This window comes from Setaria italica, chromosome V (assembly GCF_000263155.2).
Source record: "Setaria italica strain Yugu1 chromosome V, Setaria_italica_v2.0, whole genome shotgun sequence".
Taxonomy (NCBI): domain Eukaryota; kingdom Viridiplantae; phylum Streptophyta; class Magnoliopsida; order Poales; family Poaceae; genus Setaria; species Setaria italica.
In genome coordinates this window covers 5,237,684-5,257,225 of record NC_028454.1, presented here as the reverse complement: position 1 = coordinate 5,257,225, position 19,542 = coordinate 5,237,684, and the positions used below count along the sequence as shown (strand labels likewise).

At 48.4% G+C, this 19,542-nt stretch overlaps 3 protein-coding genes and 1 pseudogene across 3 annotated transcripts; 1 reads left to right on the top strand and 3 right to left on the bottom strand.

Moving 5' to 3' along the window:
- Positions 1 to 75: 75 nt before the first annotated feature.
- Positions 76 to 9,464, bottom strand: LOC101776117 (annotated as a pseudogene).
- On the bottom strand, positions 2,346 to 5,132 carry LOC101767472 (replication protein A 14 kDa subunit). Its single transcript, XM_004967782.2, has 3 exons — positions 4,995 to 5,132; positions 3,585 to 3,842; positions 2,346 to 2,767 (listed from the first exon to the last, which is right to left on the bottom strand). Exons 2-3 carry the CDS (start codon positions 3,838 to 3,840, stop codon positions 2,703 to 2,705), a joined length of 321 nt encoding a protein of 106 aa, XP_004967839.1. The 5' UTR covers positions 3,841 to 3,842; positions 4,995 to 5,132; the 3' UTR covers positions 2,346 to 2,702.
- Positions 9,465 to 12,472: 3,008 nt separating the features above from the next.
- LOC101775717 lies at positions 12,473 to 13,632 on the bottom strand. The gene is made up of 3 exons (XM_004971518.3): positions 13,464 to 13,632; positions 13,282 to 13,373; positions 12,473 to 13,196 (listed from the first exon to the last, which is right to left on the bottom strand). The coding sequence occupies exons 1-3, from the start codon at positions 13,549 to 13,551 to the stop codon at positions 12,834 to 12,836; spliced, it is 543 nt and encodes a 180-aa protein (XP_004971575.1). The 5' UTR covers positions 13,552 to 13,632; the 3' UTR covers positions 12,473 to 12,833.
- A 2,289-nt stretch (positions 13,633 to 15,921) lies between these two features.
- LOC101767065 lies at positions 15,922 to 19,536 on the top strand. Its single transcript, XM_004967781.4, has 5 exons — positions 15,922 to 16,913; positions 17,474 to 17,983; positions 18,099 to 18,158; positions 18,326 to 18,742; positions 18,853 to 19,536. The coding sequence occupies exons 1-5, from the start codon at positions 16,311 to 16,313 to the stop codon at positions 19,372 to 19,374; spliced, it is 2,112 nt and encodes a 703-aa protein (XP_004967838.1). The 5' UTR covers positions 15,922 to 16,310; the 3' UTR covers positions 19,375 to 19,536.
- Positions 19,537 to 19,542: the final 6 nt, after the last annotated feature.

Below are 19,542 nucleotides of genomic sequence, written 5' to 3'. Positions count from 1 at the left end.
CGCCACCGCCGAAGGCGAGTGCTGCGCGGCCGGGGACGAATTCGACTTCACCGCGCGCGGCGCGGCGGCCACCGCCGGCGGCCTCGCGGGCGGCGGCGCGGCTATGAGCTCCGCCGAGGAGCTCTTCGTCGCCGGCCGCATCCGCGTCGGATGCCTCTCCCCGATCCGGCATGAGGAGGCGGCCGAGGGTCACGGCGGGGACTGCTGGGAGGAGGACGAGGAGGGTGGTGGCGGCGACGAGGCCGAGCGGAACGGGCGCTCGCCGCGGGCTCGACGCGCGAGTCGGCCTCCCCGCCGCGGAGCCCGCGGGCGGCCGGGGGCGCGGAGCCGTCCGATCCCTTCGCTCCTCTCCTCCTCATCCTCGTCTTCATCCTCATCGTCCTCGGGTAAGAACATTCGCCGGCGGATATCGCTGCGGGATCTGCTCAGCCGCACGGCCGGCGATTGTGCAGGGGCGGCGGATCAGGCACCTGCAGGCGCCACGAGCGCCGATATCAGCAGGCCGGGTTTCTGGCCGCCGTCCATCTGGCCGTCGCGGTCGTCCAAGAAGGCGCTGCTGCCCTGCCCGGCGCCTGCTCCGGCTCCGCCGCAGCCGGGCCGCCGGTCCACGTCGTCGGACCGGGCCGCGGCGCCGGCGGCCAAGAGAGCGCCGCCCGGCGGCAGTGCGCGGCGCACCACGTCGCTGCCGTACCGCCAGGGGCTCGTCCTCGGGTGCCTGGGCTTCGGGGCCCGGAGCTACGGGCTCGCCAAGTCCATGCATCCCCTCTCCTCCCGGTGAAAACAACGAGAAGGTGAAGAAGTGTGTTTAGGCCAAAAAGAAAAAGAAAAAAAAATCATGGCGTGTCGCATTTCACGGTGTTTTCAAGAAATTGCAAGGGTTCCATGAAAATGATTCGATTTCAAGTAGTTCTTATCCATGACAATGGGACCAAAAAACAATTATGTAAAGTGAAATTTTGTTCTTTTCATGATATGCTATTGAGTATCAGTCTTCCATTTTAGAAGGGATTGTGTTGTCCATTGGTGATTCCTAAAAAATTCCATTTGTTCTTGTTTCGTTTGGATTGATGAAGCTTTAGTCTCTTCACTAATTGATTGGTCAGTAAGTGAGACGACCTACACAACAACTTGAGGATAAATTATGGTACAAATGCTTCTGCTGACACTTGCTCCACTATCTAATAGGCTAATACGTACTCATCCCACAAATGGCGACTAGAAGGGAGTTGGAAACACGGGAGGGAGGGATTGATAAACTTGTCACGGCGCAAAGACATCTGTAGCTTGGGCGCAATTCGGTGCATGATTGTTTCTAGAATCAATTAGACCAATTCCATTTGTGTGGTCTTTTTTGAAAAACTCCATTTGTGTAGTCTTTTTTGAAAAACTCCATTTGTGTAGTCTCGATAAATGAAGTGAAAGGCACGACCTGAACGTTGTTAAGCCACGTTATCGCCATCACCATTATTCTGCAAAGTTTACTGTTTATTTCTTTTGGGCATCAATGCAAAGTACTCTGCTGCAGAAGCAGAACTGGGTAGCGACAAATGCAGACTCCAGATGAAGCCATAGAGTACAAAAGGGACCTTTTTGTTCTTATGCCTCTTGAATTTGTTCTTGTTGCCATCAGGTGAAAGATGGGGTATCACAGTCACAGGATTACACTTTTTATAGGTAAGATGCCACCAATCCATTGTCACCAATCCATCCATGCCATCAATCTTTAACTGGATAGCTACATGCCACCAATCCATCCACTCTGTTAAGGCAGGCGGTTTTGATCCTAGTGTTGAAACTTCAAAGGATCTATTCATAGGAATCATTCAGTGTAGCTCAGTGGTCATCAGCAACGTTTACTTTGCTTCAATCCGAGGAAATCTGCACAGAGCGACAAATTGTGGGTGCACACAACTAAGAATATGTGCCGAGAGATAACAGAACGATGTCACAGAATTAGCACCGGTTTAGTTATCTCAAACAGGGAGAATCCAAATAGCAAAAGCCTTCCACACCAAACTAGCTGACACTAGTAGCTACGGACCTCAGCAAAACAACACTCTTGAACTAAGAAACCACAACCCCAACAACCAAGCAAAGTTTTACCAGCATCATCATATATGCTGCCACCGAGTAACCATCATGTATACTGGAGTATGTTTAGGGACACATTTGCAGAATCACTTGCATGAAAACTTAAATCACAAGCATTAAACCCAATAATTTGAACTGAAAACCCAATAATTGCATGCCTTGTCAAAACCACGAAAGTTCATAGCAGCTGAACCTGAAATAAAGAGTTTACCTGTCTGAATTAGGTGCTAGACCATAACTTCAGACCACAAAAATTTCAGATAAGGCGTGCAATTAGCACATTAGAATTATTTGCCCCTCTCATCAAGCTGCATGACCATTACAGCAACTGCTCAGGATCCAAATGCAAGTGACAGCAACATAAAGCTTAGGTTTGCTTTGCTTAGAAGCAGGAATGAGCACAAGTTCTTCAACTACATGATAGAATTTGCTTGTCATCGTAGTCATAACACTGCTTAGGTTAATGCATACTAATAGGTGTCCAATACTGACTATAAGTAACAAAGTACTGGGGTGAATGCAGGAACATTTAGCCAGATCTTAAATCTAGCAATATCATCAGCTTCAAAAAAGCTTTAGTTGGCCAAAGGTCCTCCATACGATGATGACCTCTACAGGAACAGGTGCTTGAACTTGTCATTCGCGAGCTTGCACAGCCCATCAAATGCCTTGGCATCTGCCAGATAAACATGGTGATGAGATAAATGAGCATGGAATGTTGTGTAGAATAAAGCTGTCTAAGGGGCAGCATAAAGAGAGCATAAGTACAATAATTTATTTGCATCTGAAGTGCAGACCAAATACATCTATACAAACTTCACGCCATTAATGAGCTTCTTTTATTGTTCTTGGAGATAACATGATTAAATTTTCCCCCAAACAACATGGTTTTCATCCTCAAATACATTCTAAGATGATGGTTGACAGATTTAGCACCATTTTGGGGGATACGACTAACACCATTTAAAGGTAGCTAGAACACATGAAAAAAATAACAACAAAGATCCAACATTCCTTGTAACGACTTAAGTAAATTTTGCTCTAGGTCAAGAAACACCCAGAATCTAATTGTAAATCAAATTTCCATATACCCAATTATTAACAGCAGTTTGAATAATTGAGGGGAAAAATCTTAATTTGCAATTGTGCAAACACAAAATCACTCAGGCTGCTCTGATATTCTAAAATCAGATCAACTTCTGGATGGAAAATCAAATGTTTGCTCATCCTACACGGGAATAACAAACCCAAACATTTAACAAGTTCAGGGAAAATGGGGACAGAGTACTTTTTCAGTTGCTCCTTATTGTTCATAGGGCACTCTAATGAATGAAAATAGGTAACTACATTCATGTTATGTCATGGAAAATATATGAGCTAACGAACTTGGATGTGGTAAAGTTTAAACCATGGCAGCAAGCAGAATATGCTAACAGTTCACAGTATTATGATCAAAGGGGCAAAGCGACCACCATAGGCATGTCAAATCTCACCAAAGTTGGGACCAAAATCTGTGCAAACTTCAGCACGGATGGTCTGGTTGTGCTCAGCAATTCCATAAACCTCCATGAAGTGCGATACAGGAATGTCCATGGCACTTTTGATAGTCAACTGATGCCCGTCAGTGGACTGCCCGAAAACCATTCCACCTTCGTTGCGTTGGACTTGAACCACCGTGCGAACTCTTCGCCCAACAAACTTGTTCAGAATCTCTCCATTGACGATTGCTGCAGGGCTTGATGTGTCCATCTCTGCAAAAGTTAAGATTCAGAATTTCAGATCTGTCAATGTAATTTTTTAGGATTTTTTTTATAATTTTTGAGGAACTGTCAGTGTAATTTAGTACTATCATCTAGCAAACAGAGAAGCAAATCAATTATACATATCATCTAGTTGCTCTTGTCACATAAAACCATCATGTCAAAGATTGCAGTATCATGAACAACTTCTTGGAGAGGTTCTCTACAGCCAAACATGTATGGGATTTTTGGTGTTGTCACATTGGCCATAACACCACTAAGTCTCTGATGAAAGCATTGATGATGCGACTTGGAAGTGGGTTATCATATTCATGCACCCTTAGCACTGAGCTAAAATTTTTTTGTCCTTATGGATGTGCTCCAATAACATCTGTAATTGCTAAAGATTAACAAGAACAGCCTTCAGAATTTCTGCCAACATTATTAGTGTGAAACTCAAAGCAAGACATTTTGTACAACAACACATGCTTGTTCAAAAGCACACTAGTAGATGGTATAGGAAAAGCATGCAAGACGCCTTACGAGTAGTGAAAAAAACATATACAGTCTACAAGTATCTACAGTCAAACCGTTCACGGCTGAGATGGAACATTAGAACACTTTCTAAGGTAGTTTTTCCATACTCCGTATAAAGATCACGATTAAAAAAAATCCTCTGCAAAAAAAATTATCAGTCTGGGAATTTCGATTTTAACAAGATGCCCACGTCGCACCCTGATGACCTAGCGCGCGCCGGTTGCTTCTTCTAACGCCCGACCCCTATACATGGCGATGCGGCAGCAACTAGTGGCTCTGGAATATAGGATCGCCATAAAAAAAATCTCCAGAAACAAATTTCTCAGAATTTCAAGTTCCTGACAACGAGTGGGCGTCGAATCGTTGATGAACCTAGTGCCCGCTTGCCTCCGCCTCTTCCACAGCGATGGCAGCAGCAACCAGTAGGTCAGGACTGGACTCTCGCTCGGCCATGCCACCGGGACCGCGGGGCGCAGCTAAGGCCCGGCCATGGAGACAAAACCAGGGCAAAGATCCGAGCGCCTGAATTGATCGGGGCCCCGATCCCGCCCCCAAATCCGTTCTCCAAAACGACAGGTCGCAACCATTACCGGGGATCAAAAACGGAGGAAGAATGAGCGGCCTTACCTTCCTTAGGGCGGACGAACGGACGAAGCGACCTCCTCTCGCAGTGGGCGGCGGCGGCGGGGGCGGGGTCGGGGTGGGGGTAGGGCTTGGATCGAGCGGGAATATGGGCGAGGAAGGTGAGGGAGGCGGCGCCGGTGCGGGGTTTGGCAGAGTAAAATGTGGATATTACAGGAATGCCCCTGCCAAAATGTGGATGGCGCCAAAGGCACCGCAATTGCCGCGCACTACTGACCGTTTTGGCGCCAAAACCTCCTCCCTCCCCTTCCGAAGGGAGACGGCCAAATATAAATTCGTAACATGTTTTCGCACACTCAATCCTTGTCAATTACTCTCTCTGTTTCAAATTGTAAGTCATTCCAAAAATCTTGAAGAGTCAAAGTATCTCAAGTTTGATCAAATTTATATGATAATATAATAACATTTATGATGTCAACTAAGTATCATTAGATTCTTTATCAATTATATTTTTATAGTATATCTATTTGATGTCATAAATCTTTATATTTTTCTCTATAATTTTGATCAAACTTGAGATGCTTTGACTCTCCAAGATTTTTGGAATGACTTATAATTTGGGATGGAGGGACTACTTGTCAACAAAGGTTAAACAAAAACTTCGGTTGATCGGTGACCGTGCGCACGCAAGTAGCACTAGTATTCTTTTAATAAAAAAATGAAATAAAAGGTTTGTTTACAACACAAGTACAGTAAGGACTAAGGAGTCGACCACATCAAAGATAGAGACTATAATCAGGAGAAAAATGTGCTATTAGATTTTGGGAGCACAAGCAGCCAGGAACATAATGAATTCAAAGACTTTGTATGTTCCTGAATGGGAACATAATGAATGGGAATATATCCTGTACCTCTCACCCCTGACCCAAACCTTGCTTTTGACATGAACTCAAAACAATACAGACACTTTTAGCTCAAGCTGGTTATGGAAAAGAGGGGAATCATCGGTAACAGACACTCTCTTCAGAGCCGTCTATCAAGGAAAATAAATAAATAAATTACAATAAGCAAGATGACCGATGCAAGTTCAGCTAAGTTGGGATCATGCCACCGTGTACTAGTCATTTCAAGCATATATAGGCTGCATTCTATTGTGCAACCAAAATTACAAAAGAAAGATCAGTAGATGATGGGATCGCCGTGGCCTCTTCAGTGTCAGTGGTACACACATAAGCAGCAACGGTAGTAACTTGGGCTCTCACTGGAGTCCAGTCATTACATAACATATACTACTAGTAGTTTCAAACGGTAAAGCATGCATGTCATCATCCCAATGTATTCTGCTCAGTCGACGCAACTAAAAACCACCAGACATTATGGTAAAGGTCCTGCTCATCTACTGCATGCAACTAGTTGACTGCTTAAATATACTACTACGTGCAATTAACAACTCGACAGTTTCTACTACCTAAAACCCTGCAAGATGGGGTGGTGGTTGCGAGGACACCCTCCATCACCAAAAGGAAATTAATCAGAGCATCCTTCTCCAGCCTAGTTAACATATGCAATCATCTCCGAGTTCTGATGGTATTGCGTACGTCCCACAGCAAGCACGAGCAGGTTGCCTTCTTCTCCTTCCATTCTTTCCCACAAGTGTAGCAGAATTCGTAGCTGCACCTGAAACAAACAAGCAAATTTTTCAGAAGTTGAAGTCAACAGTAGACTTTGTAAAGCATATCAGTTCAGAAATCTTTCGGTGCCGACTAGACTACGGCAATTATGCATCAAGAGCAAAGAGAACGGGCCACACACGCAGGTCATGTGGTCGCAACCCTCTGCAAGCTCAATCATGTGCCTGCATTTGACACATTGGCGCCACAACCTCTGCTTTGCGAGGTTCTCTAACCTTGCATCTTCTGGACGAGCGTGGGGATACTGTCTCTTGTACTCATGGCAACTCATCCTGTCATGCCATGGGACCTTACAACTCATGCAGAAAGTGCCTCTGCATTTCACAGTTCCTCAAGGTGGAAGCATCAGCAACTGTGTACTTTGAGCAGGATTCTTGCATTGGATGGATTACTTCACTCAAGGACATCAAGGCTGAACACTTGGGGTATGGACATAAATCTTTTGACTTGGAGCTATCTGTCCTTCCCTGACACGTTGCACCATGATCTCCAACAGCGGTGGTGATAGGAATATCTTTGATCCCTCCGCACTTAGCTTTGTGGGGCAACCATCTTGTGGGCAAGCTGGGAGCATTCCATGGAGTAGCTTAACTTTCACATGCTCCTTCATGCATGGAAAGCAGAAGCGATGTGCACAACCTTCAACTGCATGAATCTTTGTAACGTCAGCATCTTCCAAGCAGATGGTGCGAGTCTCTTTTTTCTCCTTCTTGGCATTGGCAGCAAGAGCTTTGGCAATCTGAACAGCTATTGAATCTCTTGCTAATTTTACCACATAGCTGACTTGGCTAGGCTCAACAAGTGAGATTTCACATTGCTCGAATTTCTTACGCACTGACAGAACCTCATTGATTATATCTGCTAGCTTCTTCCCTGATGGACGCCAAATCCCAAGCATCTGCAATTGGAAAGATATTAGGGAATGATCATAATAATTCATTATTATTTCTAGGAGAACACACAGGGAGATAGAAGAAGAGATTCAAGCATTGGAGGAGTTCAATTTACATGACATTCATGTATTCACAGACCACAGCTGATGCACAAGGAGAACAAACATGTAAATGCCCAACACCAAGAACGGCACTGAACTAGACACTAAACTGTGATATCGCCCTTCAAGGTCCAATTTTTTGTTGAAAAAAGGAATAATGAAACTCCAAATCATCATAAAGTTGTCTAGCTGCAGATGCAACATTTTAGTCTTGAACTACATCGAAGTGTTTGTCGGTACCAAGTACTCCGAGATGATCTGTTCAAGAAAATACATTGCATTTTCGACACTAGACAGTCTCCAATAAACAACTTTGATCATCAATAGATCATCAATATCAGCACTCTACTATTATGTGTTCCTAAACTATGTGTTAAAAAAACAGAGTTTTGTCACCAATAACAACTTTACTTATGATATTTACATTAGTGAAGGTACTAGATTTCAAAAGTAGTTATCATAAAAATGGAGAAAATGAAAAACTATCCAAGTTCGAAGACGCCAGTCAACCACCTCCAAGTCTCAATTCATGTCGAATATCCCCACTAAAACACTGATTGCGCCCTAATTGGCTAATGTGGCTCAAGCTTGGCATCCAACATGGTCCTTATGCTATCTCCAGGAACGATAAAGAAGCTCGACCCACTTGTTCCTATTTCTTGTTTGTGCCAACCCAAAAGGATAGGCTAAAAAAGAGACCAAGAATTTGAAGCAAAGGAAATAGCCAAACAAAGTGGATTAGGCTCTATCTAGACCGCATCTGAGCACACCAAGATACCAGATTTGAACCAAGTGAGCTAAAGTCTAATTAAGTTGAGGTATGTGACCTCCCAGATGTTGTTCTGTATAAATCACGATACTGTATTCCACTCCTATTTGCTAAAGTTCAGATACAATTCACAAAACTAACAGCCACTTTAACAGCGAATATCCTAAACATATGGAAGCAACATCGCCAAATACAGCAGCTACTCGACATCAGTTCAATCAGAGCATCTCTTTTGAGTATTGACCATTGGGCTGGTTGTGTGCGGTGGCCGGGAATTTATCCATTTTCTAAAAAAAAAATCTTTGCTTTGGGCAACTCGGGAACGATGACATACATGGTTATGCAGCATCGTGTGATCGGTGATGACTTTGACGCTGCGGATGTCCAGCTCCAGCGCCGCGGGAGGCCCTCCAGCAGCGCCATCGCCTCCAGCGTCTCGCCGTCGCCCACAAACACCTCCTCCACCGGCTTGTGTGTCCTGAGCACAACGTTCCCCTGCGGCCCGCACACGGCCACTGCCAGCACCGCCAGGCCGGGGTCCCGGTCCCTCGCCCCACCGCCTCGCTGCTCGCCATGCCCTTGAAGAAGACGCGGAAGAGCGGGCGGGACGAGGACGAGGACGTGGTTAGGTCCAGGGGGCGCTCGAAGTAGTCGCCGTCGCGGGCCCAGCGGTCCTCCGGTACGGCGGCGAGCTCGCGCGCGAAGAGGGCGTCGTGCGCGGCGATACGGGCGGAGGCTGCAGCTCGGGAGTGGGCGGCGCGGCAGGCCAGGGCGTCGCGGCGGTCCTGCTCGGCGAGCGCGAGGTCGGCGGCCTGCAGCGCGAGGGCGTAGGCGGCGTCCGAGGAGGGCTCGGGGAGCGTGGGGGCGGCTTGCGTCCAGGAGGATGAGGCGGCATTGGAAGAGGAAACTGAGGGATGGAGGCGGAGGGAGGCCTGGATGGCCTCGGCGAGCTGGAGCTGGAAGGCATGGTCGAGGTCGCAGGCGGAAATCGCGGCGGCGGAGGCGAGGGCAGCCTGCTCGCGCAGCGCGGCGAGGTCGTCGACGTCGCCGGCGGCCGTCATCGGAATTCGGTATGGGGAGTGGGGACGGAAAGGCGAGGCTTTTGTGTTTCCGGGAAGGGAACCACCGCCGCCGCTGTTGCCAAATTTCTGCTCACCGAGCAGAGCTGGAGCAGGAGCTGAAAGGCTGGACTGGGCAAGCCTGGGTTGGGCTTGGGCCCTTATGCTCTAAGAAAACCACTGTGAGATGGAAATGAGGTCCATTTGACCTCCTCAACGATCGTTAAAGTCTGATTTTTTACCCCATAAAAAAACAGTTCTCGTGCTTCCTCAAATTTTACAACAACAAAATTTCCCCATCGGTAAGGTTTAATGATGGATTTAGCCTAAGCGGCGCCACATTGCCTGTTTTATGTGGCCCCACGTCAGTCGTATGATGGTAAATAAGACCGACGATAGTTCAAGGGCAAATTAGTTTTAGAATTTGGATGTGATATTAAAATATGCACAGTTTAGAAATTTACTATCAAACTTTTATCCTTTTGGTAGTGTCCGGCTCCAACTTCTCCAGCGGTTTCTGTTAGAGTCCACTAGAAGCCAAAAGCGACTCCACGTGTGGAGTACTAGAGGAGCCAAAACCATTTTCTACTAAGAAGGCGAAGTTTAAAAAAAATAGCTCCTCTGGCTCCTCCATGTTTTAGAACGAGTCAAAGCTCTACCGCAGGGAACCTTTCTTGGTGCACTTTAATTATTGTATCATGGATAGCTCTTATCTAACACATCCGATCCTTATGCCATATCAAACGTGTGCTTGGTTTAACCGGTAGTTCTAATGCTGGAGGTAGAGAATTTCAATTACGTGTTCATGTTTTTTTGGATTGGTTGTTCGAGACATGTAATCCACTGGCATGAGTGGCGCGCTACGCCGCGCCAGTATGCAATGATGATGCCATCTTTTATTTTTGTTCGTGCTTAAGCCGGCACTAACAAATTCAATATATTTTTGAAGGCTCATAGATAAGATGGGATATTCAGGCAAAAGCACACTGCACGATACTGGAGATATCACTTGATATGTTCAGTAGTAAGTATCATACAAATCGCTGCCATCTGCGCTATGTTATTTTAGGAAGGCAGCCAAAGCTTCAAAGAGGTTGTACCCAAGGAACCTAAACCCTGGAAACAGAAAAGGAGGGAAAGAATGAATGAATGACAGCTGATTTGGTTTTCAGTAATAACTAAATGCAATAAGTGCACTGGAATATTTTTTAACCTCACTAATGCAGGCAAAGGAAGAAACATTGAAGGGAGCAAAGAAGTATCCCAGTTGATAAATTATTCAGTAATAAAAAGAACTCTATTAATAATTCAAAGGTAGAAAACTACTCCCTCCGTATAGGAAAAGGAAGTCGTTTTGGACAAGATTTGGGTCAAACATTGGGAATATAAATCATGAATAACTTTTAAGTTGTTGAGTTTGGAAATGTGAAAGCTATATAAATAGATTTGTCTTGAAAAATACTTTCATAAAAATATACATATATCACTTTTTGATAAATATTTTTATAAAAACAAGGAGTCAAAGTAATGCTTTGGAGACCGTGTCGCTGTCCAAAACGACTTCTTTTTCCTATACGGAGGGAGTACTTTTTTTAATGCTGCATGGAAGGTAATCGGTAAATCACATATAAAATACTGAACAGCCAGCTGTACAAAATATATAATCAAATTTACAGGTGCAATTTTAGGCTTCGGCCTACTGACAGTAATGTTACCCTAGTTATTATTAAAAGGTAAGCTAATGTTTTCTTCATGAAATGAGTTAGTAAATGGTTGGCACATTATCTCCATGGTAAAAACCAAGAGAAACAATGTGCAAGAAATGACAGTACATAACACGGTCCATCTATATGATCGGGTCATCGTAGAGCCGGTAAATATGGTCAGCTGGACAAATAAAGATATGCCAGAAAAATATAATATGTATAGAAAGAGCCTAAGATAGCTTTCAAATCTAGAAAGAGTTTAGGAAAACGATGTATTTAGTTCTATGGAACTCTGAGCCCATCTGAAGAACTTGCTGGATTGGTAGGATGATAGTTGTATTCAGGGCTTAAGGCAGCTAATCAGTCTAAAATGAAAGGAAGTTATAAAACATATACTAATATACTTGTGCATCCTCAAAACGGGAAGTGCAGAAGTTGAAGATTTAGCATCAGCATGGAGTGAATCGAGGTAACCTGTTTTCATGCTTTGACAATATGTTTCTTTTTGTTGGTAACTGTAACAAAGTTGATGTGTACACTATGGAGCATTCAGTTATCTTGATGCATTTTGGCTTTTCTTAGCAAGAATAGGTTCACTGATGGAATCAGAACAACTTGGTGTCATAGTTTCTCATAGGACATCTCTGGTAAAGAATGGAATGAAGATTCATCAATGTGCCCCTTTGTGAGGAAAGAATCAAGATCTTGGAAGATCAAAGCGTGGTTAAAATCAACTATATCGTGGTGTTGCTTTATGTACAGCACTTTGCTAACCTCTCCTTGCCGCTAAACCTGTAAACCTAAGTTGTGCAGGTCAAAGATGGATAAAATCAACTATATGCAGAATACTTCATAAAGCAGATCAGAACACTGAAATCTGTAAATAGCATGTCAACAGGAGCCTAATTTATCATGGTACTAATGGTAATGGATCACGGTTCTCATGTCTCCTTCACGATCCAACTCAGCCCTATCTATTTTTAGTTCAAAACCCTATAATATTACGACCCGATCCTTAAATTTGCTAGGTTAACTTAGAGGACCCTTTTATCACCCCTATGTTCGTTTGGACATATATAGCAGCTACCTGCAGCTTGGAGCGGAAGCTGCAACCAAGCTATTGGGCATGAATTGCAAGCTAGTGGGCTGCAAATTACCAAAATGGTTGTAGGTGACCAATCAAATCTTACAGCGCTATAGATATACTAGATACTAGGTGATCCTACTGAATTTGAAGGAGATTGCCGCCCATCACTAAATTATGTAACCAGTACATCTATTTCCTCGAATTGGTCTCGGTGCTGATCTGCGTGTGGTTGACATCAAACTATGTGAAACGCAAAGACTCCCAGATGATGCTAAGTACGACTAGTTCCGATAAAAGTTTGCTACAGAAAGCTCCCAACAAAAATAAGAGTAACTAGAATAAGAATTATCAGGAGGGTGTTAAACACATGGAGCAGAGAACAATAGAGAACTTCGGTTCGTGACTTTGGGCCTTGGCGCCTTGCAGTAGCAGCAGTTCTTCTCGTTCTGCTACAAATCGATCGAGTTCTCGATTGACAGGTCTCCTATCTCGATGCATCAACTCCCATACCCTAGGACTACTCTATACTTGATGATCTGACCAACTGACAAACTACATGCGCTTCGTTGATACGATCGATCACGCCCAGGCGAGGATCCCGGCGGCCGCGCCCAGCAGCAGCGGCGGCGCCAGGCTGCCGACGACCTTGGCCCCGCGTCCGTAGAAGTATCCGTCGCCGCCGCCCCCTCCGAGGCGGCTCAGCACGCCGAAGTCGCCGCGGAGTCCCGAGTGGCCGCAGCCGCGGTCGAGCGCGACGCGGACGTCGGCGGCGGTGGCGCCGTTGTAGAAGCGGAAGTTGCTCATGACGCCGTCGACGCAGCGGAGCACGAGCTCCGTCTCCGCCAGGCAGGGCCCGCCGCAGAAGGCGTCGGCCGACCCCGGCGGCACGTCCAGCGCGCCCTGCGGGCCCAGCCGGAACGACCCCTGGCACCCGCTGTAGATCTGCAACAGCGTCGTCGCATCGATCATTCTTCAGACGCATGCACGCACACACGCCATGATAGTGAAATGATGATGATGCACTCACGTAGCGGTCGTTGAAGCAGACGAGGGCTCTCCCGACTATGTCGACGGCGTCTCTCTTCTGGCCATGGAAGGTGGCTGCTGCTACTGCTCCATCTGCATGAATGAGCAATAATCAAGAAGTGAGGCCATATCGAGGAAAACAAACAGATCGAGAAGAGAGCAGTAGTGAAGTAATACTGGTACCTGATGTGCAGGAAGTAGGGATCAGCAAGCAGTAGGAGACGCACGCCAACAGGAACCAGCACAGCTGCCGGCTGGGAACGGACGCCATGGGAGGCTCCTGACAAGCTCCCGATCGATGCAAGCTCTCGACCGATGTCGAGGGCCCGGCGGCGAGGGGAATGGAGTAGTGTGTGGCCAGCGTACGAGGAAGAAGAAGGGTGAGCACACAACACCGTTGATCTGAATATATAATGTGGGGGGTTGCACAGCAATGCACGCATGTTTTGCCTTTCGTTTTCAGTCGTGCGTGCAGGCGCGGCCGCCCAGTCAGTGCACGACCGTTTCCACCAAGCCTCTGCTCCGGCCGGTATGTCCATATTTGTTGGAGCTGCAGCTTTTTATCTTTTTTGAAAAGTTGCTATGCCATTTTACTTCTAAAAGGTTAACAATAACTTTTAGAAGATATGTTTAGCTTTCTAAGTTCAAAAGGTCACGAAAAGTTTAAAAAACTAAACTTTTCAGCTTTTCATACAAACTTACTTTTTAAGCTTCCAGTGGAAGCTGTACGAAAAAATTACCGATCTTCTAAAGCTGCTACGAAACTCAACGGGCAGGCCAACTACCTTCTAGAGCGCGGAGATGCTCATCGCACGGACACACATGCCATCTTTTATTTCTCGATCGATCGCTGCCTCACTCACGTCCCTTTCACTGCAACGATCTAGAGCTCTTCGATCCGTTCTCTTTCTTGCTCGACACAGGAGGCAGGACCATCTTCCCTTGAATCCGCTTTCTGTCTTTCCTGAAATGACATGTTGCTTCGCCGCTGATTGATTCGTGCATGCGTGTGCTTTCGGCTTGGATGTGTGGGCGGTGTGGTTGAGGGTCGATCTGGTGGCTCGAGAGGAACCTACCCATATGCACGCCTGACGTCGTCGTGTCCAGGTTCGTTTTCTCGGGGGTGTGGAAAGGGAAGCGAACCATGATGCGACCCATCTGCAAGTAACCAACAGCCAGCCAGTGCGAGCCCGGGTACACGGTTCACCGTCTGCTGGGCTACCTAGGAAAATCTCACCAACGCCGACCAGCACCAGCGGTAAGAGTAGCTAATATCTCTGACTGACTGTTTCATCAACGAATAGAGATTAGCCTGCTGCACGTTCTCAATAGTCAGTACCTTGAGCAGGTGAAACGATCTCATGCATTGACAAATAATCTGTACAATAGGTTATCTTTTTAAGTTGTCTCATAGTAATTCTATTTCCGCATAAAAAAATATATTTTGAGTTGCAATGCAACCACAACTCGTACAATGGTGAAGTAGTCACCTCATAATCCTAAAATCTGGCCTATGAGGTAGTTGTTTCATGAAACAACGACTTCTTTCTCTCTCCTCACCATCTCTCCTCCATATCAGTAAAAATCCTACGTAGCACCGCATAAGACGATCTATAATACTACACTACGTAGCACCGCATAAGACGATCTATAATACTACTTAGGTGTAGAAATGTTCTTACTTTAAAAAAAATTGTCATTCTCGAAGGTGGCCGCACAATTTTCTGACATAGCACAGGTTTGGCGTCTGTTGTTCCGGAGAAACCGGTACAATGAGCTTGTTGGACATGGACTGGACTCGTGTGCTCGACACAGGCGGGCCAGCCTAAAACACATTATAAGGTCTGGTAGAAGAAAATATTTAGGCCCTATTTCGCGGGCCAAACCTCCGGCCTTCCACAAATAGGCCTGGTTAGTACGGCACTAAGTACATCTGCGGGCTGCGGCCCATCTCCAGCCCACCCATCCGTTGCTTCTGGACGTCCCCGCCTCGTCACGGAATTTGAGCCCGCTGCATCCTGCATGGCGCCCGCGCTCAGCACGTGTACGTCCGCGCCAGCGGTCTCATCCGCTGACGTGTCGCCCCCTTCCCTCGCCGCGGTCGACGCGTCCACGGAAGTAACTCTCGGATCTTCTGCGCCCGGCCGACGCGTCGCTGCCGACCTCGCCGTGTCACGCTGCCGCCCCGTGGTTTGACAGCCAGTGTCTATCTTTTGGGCTTGGATCGCGTCACGGCATTGCAATCTCGTGCCACGGACAGAGAGGTCTTGTAACACAACAAAACTCCAGTCGGGAAACCACGACGCTAATGCTCTCGCCGCTTTTTCTTTTTTTTTTGGTCCTTTTTTTAAAACTGTTTGCGTGAAACACGTCAAACCCAGGTGAATACTCCAAAGTCCAAAGTGGCATTGCGATCATTATATTCGTATATCTCCATTACAAAATTTGACGCTTGTTTGGGTGCTGCTGCTGCTGCGGCACACAACGTTGCGTCCCAAAAATACAGAGCAAACTGTGCGGGGCACCAACTGCAATCCGCGGCCAAAAAGAGCCACAAGAAAGCGAGAAATATCCATGTCAAAGGATCCCTCGCGAGCAAAGCAACCGAAAGATTTTTCCTCCACCTCCCGCAAACGATCCCCGGTCGTCGCCTACCTCCACCCACCTCCCCCTGCTCCACGTCTCCACGTATATAGGAGGAGCTCTCCTCCAATGCGCATCCCTCTTCTCCCCCACCTCCCCGGCCGCCTGCCTGTTTCACAATCACAGCAGCCGCCACTGCCCTGCCCATCATCAAGATCGACTCAGCTGAGCAGGTGAGCTGAGGTAGACGAATAAAGAAGGGCTAACCACCAGCCGGCGAGCCCCACCAGGCGTCAGTCAGCCGCCGCCTCGACCTCGAGTCCCGTCAGCCGTCGGGGAATTCCTAAACTTAACCGGGCTATTATTAATCCGCGGCTAATTCCGCGAGGCTTAAAGGCGAGGAGGCCACGTCCCGGAGGCGCGCGCGCCCGGAGGCCCCGAAAGGCCATGGACGCGTTGAGGTTCGTGCGCGGCGCCGCGCCGCCGCCGCAGCCTCCGGTGGCGCCGGCCTCGGTGCCACCGCCGATGCCGGCGCAGCAGCGGCGGCACCAGCACCAGCCGCCTCTGCAACACCCGCCGCGCGCCGCGCTGCACGCGCCGCTGCTGCGCCTGTGGCCGCGCGGCGGCGGGGGCGGGGGAGAGAGGCCGGCCGCGGCGGGCGGCGCCGTTCGCGGGGCGGAGCGGAGGAGCCCTCCGCCCGAGGAGGAGCGGAAGGCGGAGGCGGGCGGGCAGGGGCAGGGGAATTCGAACTGGGTGCTGCAGATGCTGCGGGTGCAGCCGCGGTGGGTGGAGGCGGCGGACGCGGAGGCCACCGGCGGCGGCGGCGGAGGCAGAGAACCGGAGGAGGAGGCCGGCGGTGGCGTCGATGAGTGCGCTTCCTGCGGCGGTGGGGGCGAGGGCGAAGGCTGCGCCGTGGGGTACGACGAGGGCGAGGTGTTCGACCGCGCCTCCTTCTCGCGGCTCCTGCGGAAGGCGTCGCTCGGCGAGGCCAAGGAGTACTCCATGATGTCCTACCTCTGCAACATCGCCTACATGATCCCCAAGATTCAGGTACCATCTACATTGCAGATATTGTTTTTTTTTTCAACGCGTCAATCGCAGTTCATCGTTGGTGAATTTGGTCCATTTGTGATTACTTTCGGTAAAATTTGGCTCATGAGCATTTGGCTGTGCCAGACAGGTGCCGTGTTCTTGTTCATGCTGTGAATTTTCAGCGTCAATGCAGGTGCCGGATGGTGGTATTTTTCTAGGAATGTTCAAGCTAGATTTGGTCTGATTTGGATTTTACTGCCTACTTTTCTCTGAGTGTAATTTTCCATAAGTTCATCTTGGATTAGTCCATCCTTGAGTTCCATTTGTCTTGTTGCCGATTGGTTACTTGCCTTGAACTGCTTTTCTGGCTTATGGGTAGATGAATAAATTTGAGCCAAAGAGATTAGGCATGTGATCCTTCAGAGCTCCTATTTGATTCTGATGTGGTTCCCTTTTACTAGTTGCAGCATGACCTTACTAATCTAATGTAACAGAATTGCTGCTGCAAATATCCTACCCGTTTCCCATTTTTTCCTGCCTAACTAGGGAATTGTTTGCTTTCGTACCTCCCATCTCAGCCAAAATGTCTCCGGAGGTACAATTTGCAGTTTGTGACTTCGTCGTTTGAAGACAAGGCCAGAAGTAGCCCTGATCAGAAGCAGGAGCATAGCAATGCGAAGGATGAATCTCAAGATCAAGTATCTGAAGCTGTCGACAATGCTGCACTGGCGAGCAAGGAGGAACGTGGTGGCCTTGGAATAAACCCCTTTGGTGCATACCACGTCGTGTCATCCGCTGCATCTTATTTGCATTCCCGGGCCATGGGCATTATGCCATTTGGTTCTAGGAATGATGTCAAGGATGATCCGGCTTCCATCATGGCATTTGTGAACGGTGAGAATGGTGAAGGTTTAACCATGGACGAAGCCTCATTTGTGGCCACAACAAATTCGGTAACTTCCATGGTTGCGGCGAAGGAAGAGACAAGGCAAGCCGTTGCGGATGATCTGAATTCTTCGAGATCTTGCCCCTGCGAGTGGTTCGTTTGTGACGATGATCAAAACAGCACAAGATACTTTGTGGTTCAGGTACTGCTCATGCCCAAATTCTCGTGATGGTTCAACTGTTTTCTCTCTTTTTTCATGCTTTTTAGTCCTGTTGCTTATCTTGCGCCATTGTGGTATTTTGTTATGTAATCTGCAGGGCTCAGAAACAATTTCTGCTTGGCAGGCCAACCTTTTATTTGAACCTGTCAAATTTGAGGTATGTTGCTAGTTGTGGCTAAAATTTTCAGTTTCATGTAGTTCTCACCTAGGATGAATCCAAAGCTGCACAAATGTCGAAAGTATGAGCAACCAGATTGAAGGAGGCAAGATCATGAACCTAGTGCTTCATATAACCTCTGTACATTTTTTTATGTGTTCCTGCAGGAACTCGACGTGCTGGTGCACAGGGGCATATACGAGGCTGCAAAGGGGATATATCACCAGATGCTACCATACGTGAAATCCCACTTGAAGAGCTGCGGTAAATCTGCGAGGTTGCGGTTCACCGGCCACTCCCTCGGCGGGAGCCTGGCTCTGCTCGTGAACTTGATGCTGCTGATGCGTGGCGAGGCCCCTGCTTCAGCATTGCTGCCGGTGATAACGTTCGGTGCACCGTGCATCATGTGCGGCGGCGACCTCCTGCTCCGCCGGCTCGGGCTGCCGCGGAGCCACGTGCAGTCGATCACCATGCACCGGGACATCGTGCCCCGTGTGTTCTCGTGCCATTACCCCGACCATGTCGCCAACATCCTGAAGCTAGCCAACGGGAACTTCCGCAGCCACCCTTGCCTCACAAACCAGGTACTGTAGATGTTTGTGCTCTAGTTTGCTCATGTTTCATTTCTAGCATCTGTGTTGTGGATTATGATTCGTCTTCAGAAAATGTGCTTAATCCAATTCACTGCTTGCAGAAGCTGCTGTACGCGCCGATGGGGGAGGTGCTAATCCTGCAGCCGGAGGAGCGGCTGTCCCCGCACCACCACCTGCTCCCGCCGGACAGCGGCATCTACCACCTGGGCGGCGTTGGTGCGTCCTTGTCGTCGGGCGCCGACGACGACTCCCTGCCGCAGCTCCGGTCGGCGCTGTCGGCCTTCTTCAACTCGCCGCACCCGCTGGAAATCCTCAAGGACGGCGGTGCCTACGGTCCCCGGGGCACCGTGTACCGGGACCACGACGTGAACTCGTACCTCCGGTCCGTGCGCGGCGTGGTGCGCAAGGAGGCCCGGCGCGCCCGGGAGGCCGAGCGCTGGCGCTGGCGCCTCCTCCTCTGGTGGCCCTTCGGCGTGCACGGCGTGTCCCCGGGCTCCGGCTTGGGCGGGTTCGTGGACGCCGTGACCGACGCGGCGCGGCGCGCGCACCTGCTGGCCGTGGTGCTGCTGCCCGCGGAGCTGCTCGCCCTCGGCGCGCTCCTCGTCGTGGCTAGACTCCGGTGATAGGTTCGCGTCGGGCCGATCCGGCCCCCGTCCGCGCGTTCGTTCTTTGGTTGGTTCGCCGCCGATAGATTCATACACAATCACACACCGATTCTTTTGTAACAGAAACGCGTCCTGCAGGACGCATGTGAAATGGAAATAGAAACTTTCTTTCGTTCTCAAGATCCC

What these genes read in the sequence shown, in the direction of transcription:
- LOC101767065 (XM_004967781.4), top strand. Translation starts at nt 16,311, where the DNA reads ATGGACGCGTTGAGGTTCGTGCGCGGCGCCGCGCCGCCGCCGCAGCCT. An exon ending in TTGAACCTGTCAAATTTGAG is followed by an intron (nt 18,159 to 18,325) that starts GTATGTTGCTAG and finishes GTGTTCCTGCAG; the next exon opens with GAACTCGACGTGCTGGTGCA. An exon ending in ACCCTTGCCTCACAAACCAG is followed by an intron (nt 18,743 to 18,852) that starts GTACTGTAGATG and finishes CACTGCTTGCAG; the next exon opens with AAGCTGCTGTACGCGCCGAT.
- LOC101767472 (XM_004967782.2), bottom strand. Translation starts at nt 3,840, where the DNA reads ATGGACACATCAAGCCCTGCAGCAATCGTCAATGGAGAGATTCTGAAC. An exon ending in AGATTTTGGTCCCAACTTTG is followed by an intron (nt 2,768 to 3,584) that starts GTGAGATTTGAC and finishes TTTATCTGGCAG; the next exon opens with ATGCCAAGGCATTTGATGGG.
- LOC101775717 (XM_004971518.3), bottom strand. Translation starts at nt 13,551, where the DNA reads ATGGCGTCCGTTCCCAGCCGGCAGCTGTGCTGGTTCCTGTTGGCGTGC. An exon ending in CCCTACTTCCTGCACATCAG is followed by an intron (nt 13,374 to 13,463) that starts GTACCAGTATTA and finishes TCATTCATGCAG; the next exon opens with ATGGAGCAGTAGCAGCAGCC. An exon ending in TCTGCTTCAACGACCGCTAC is followed by an intron (nt 13,197 to 13,281) that starts GTGAGTGCATCA and finishes ACGCTGTTGCAG; the next exon opens with ATCTACAGCGGGTGCCAGGG.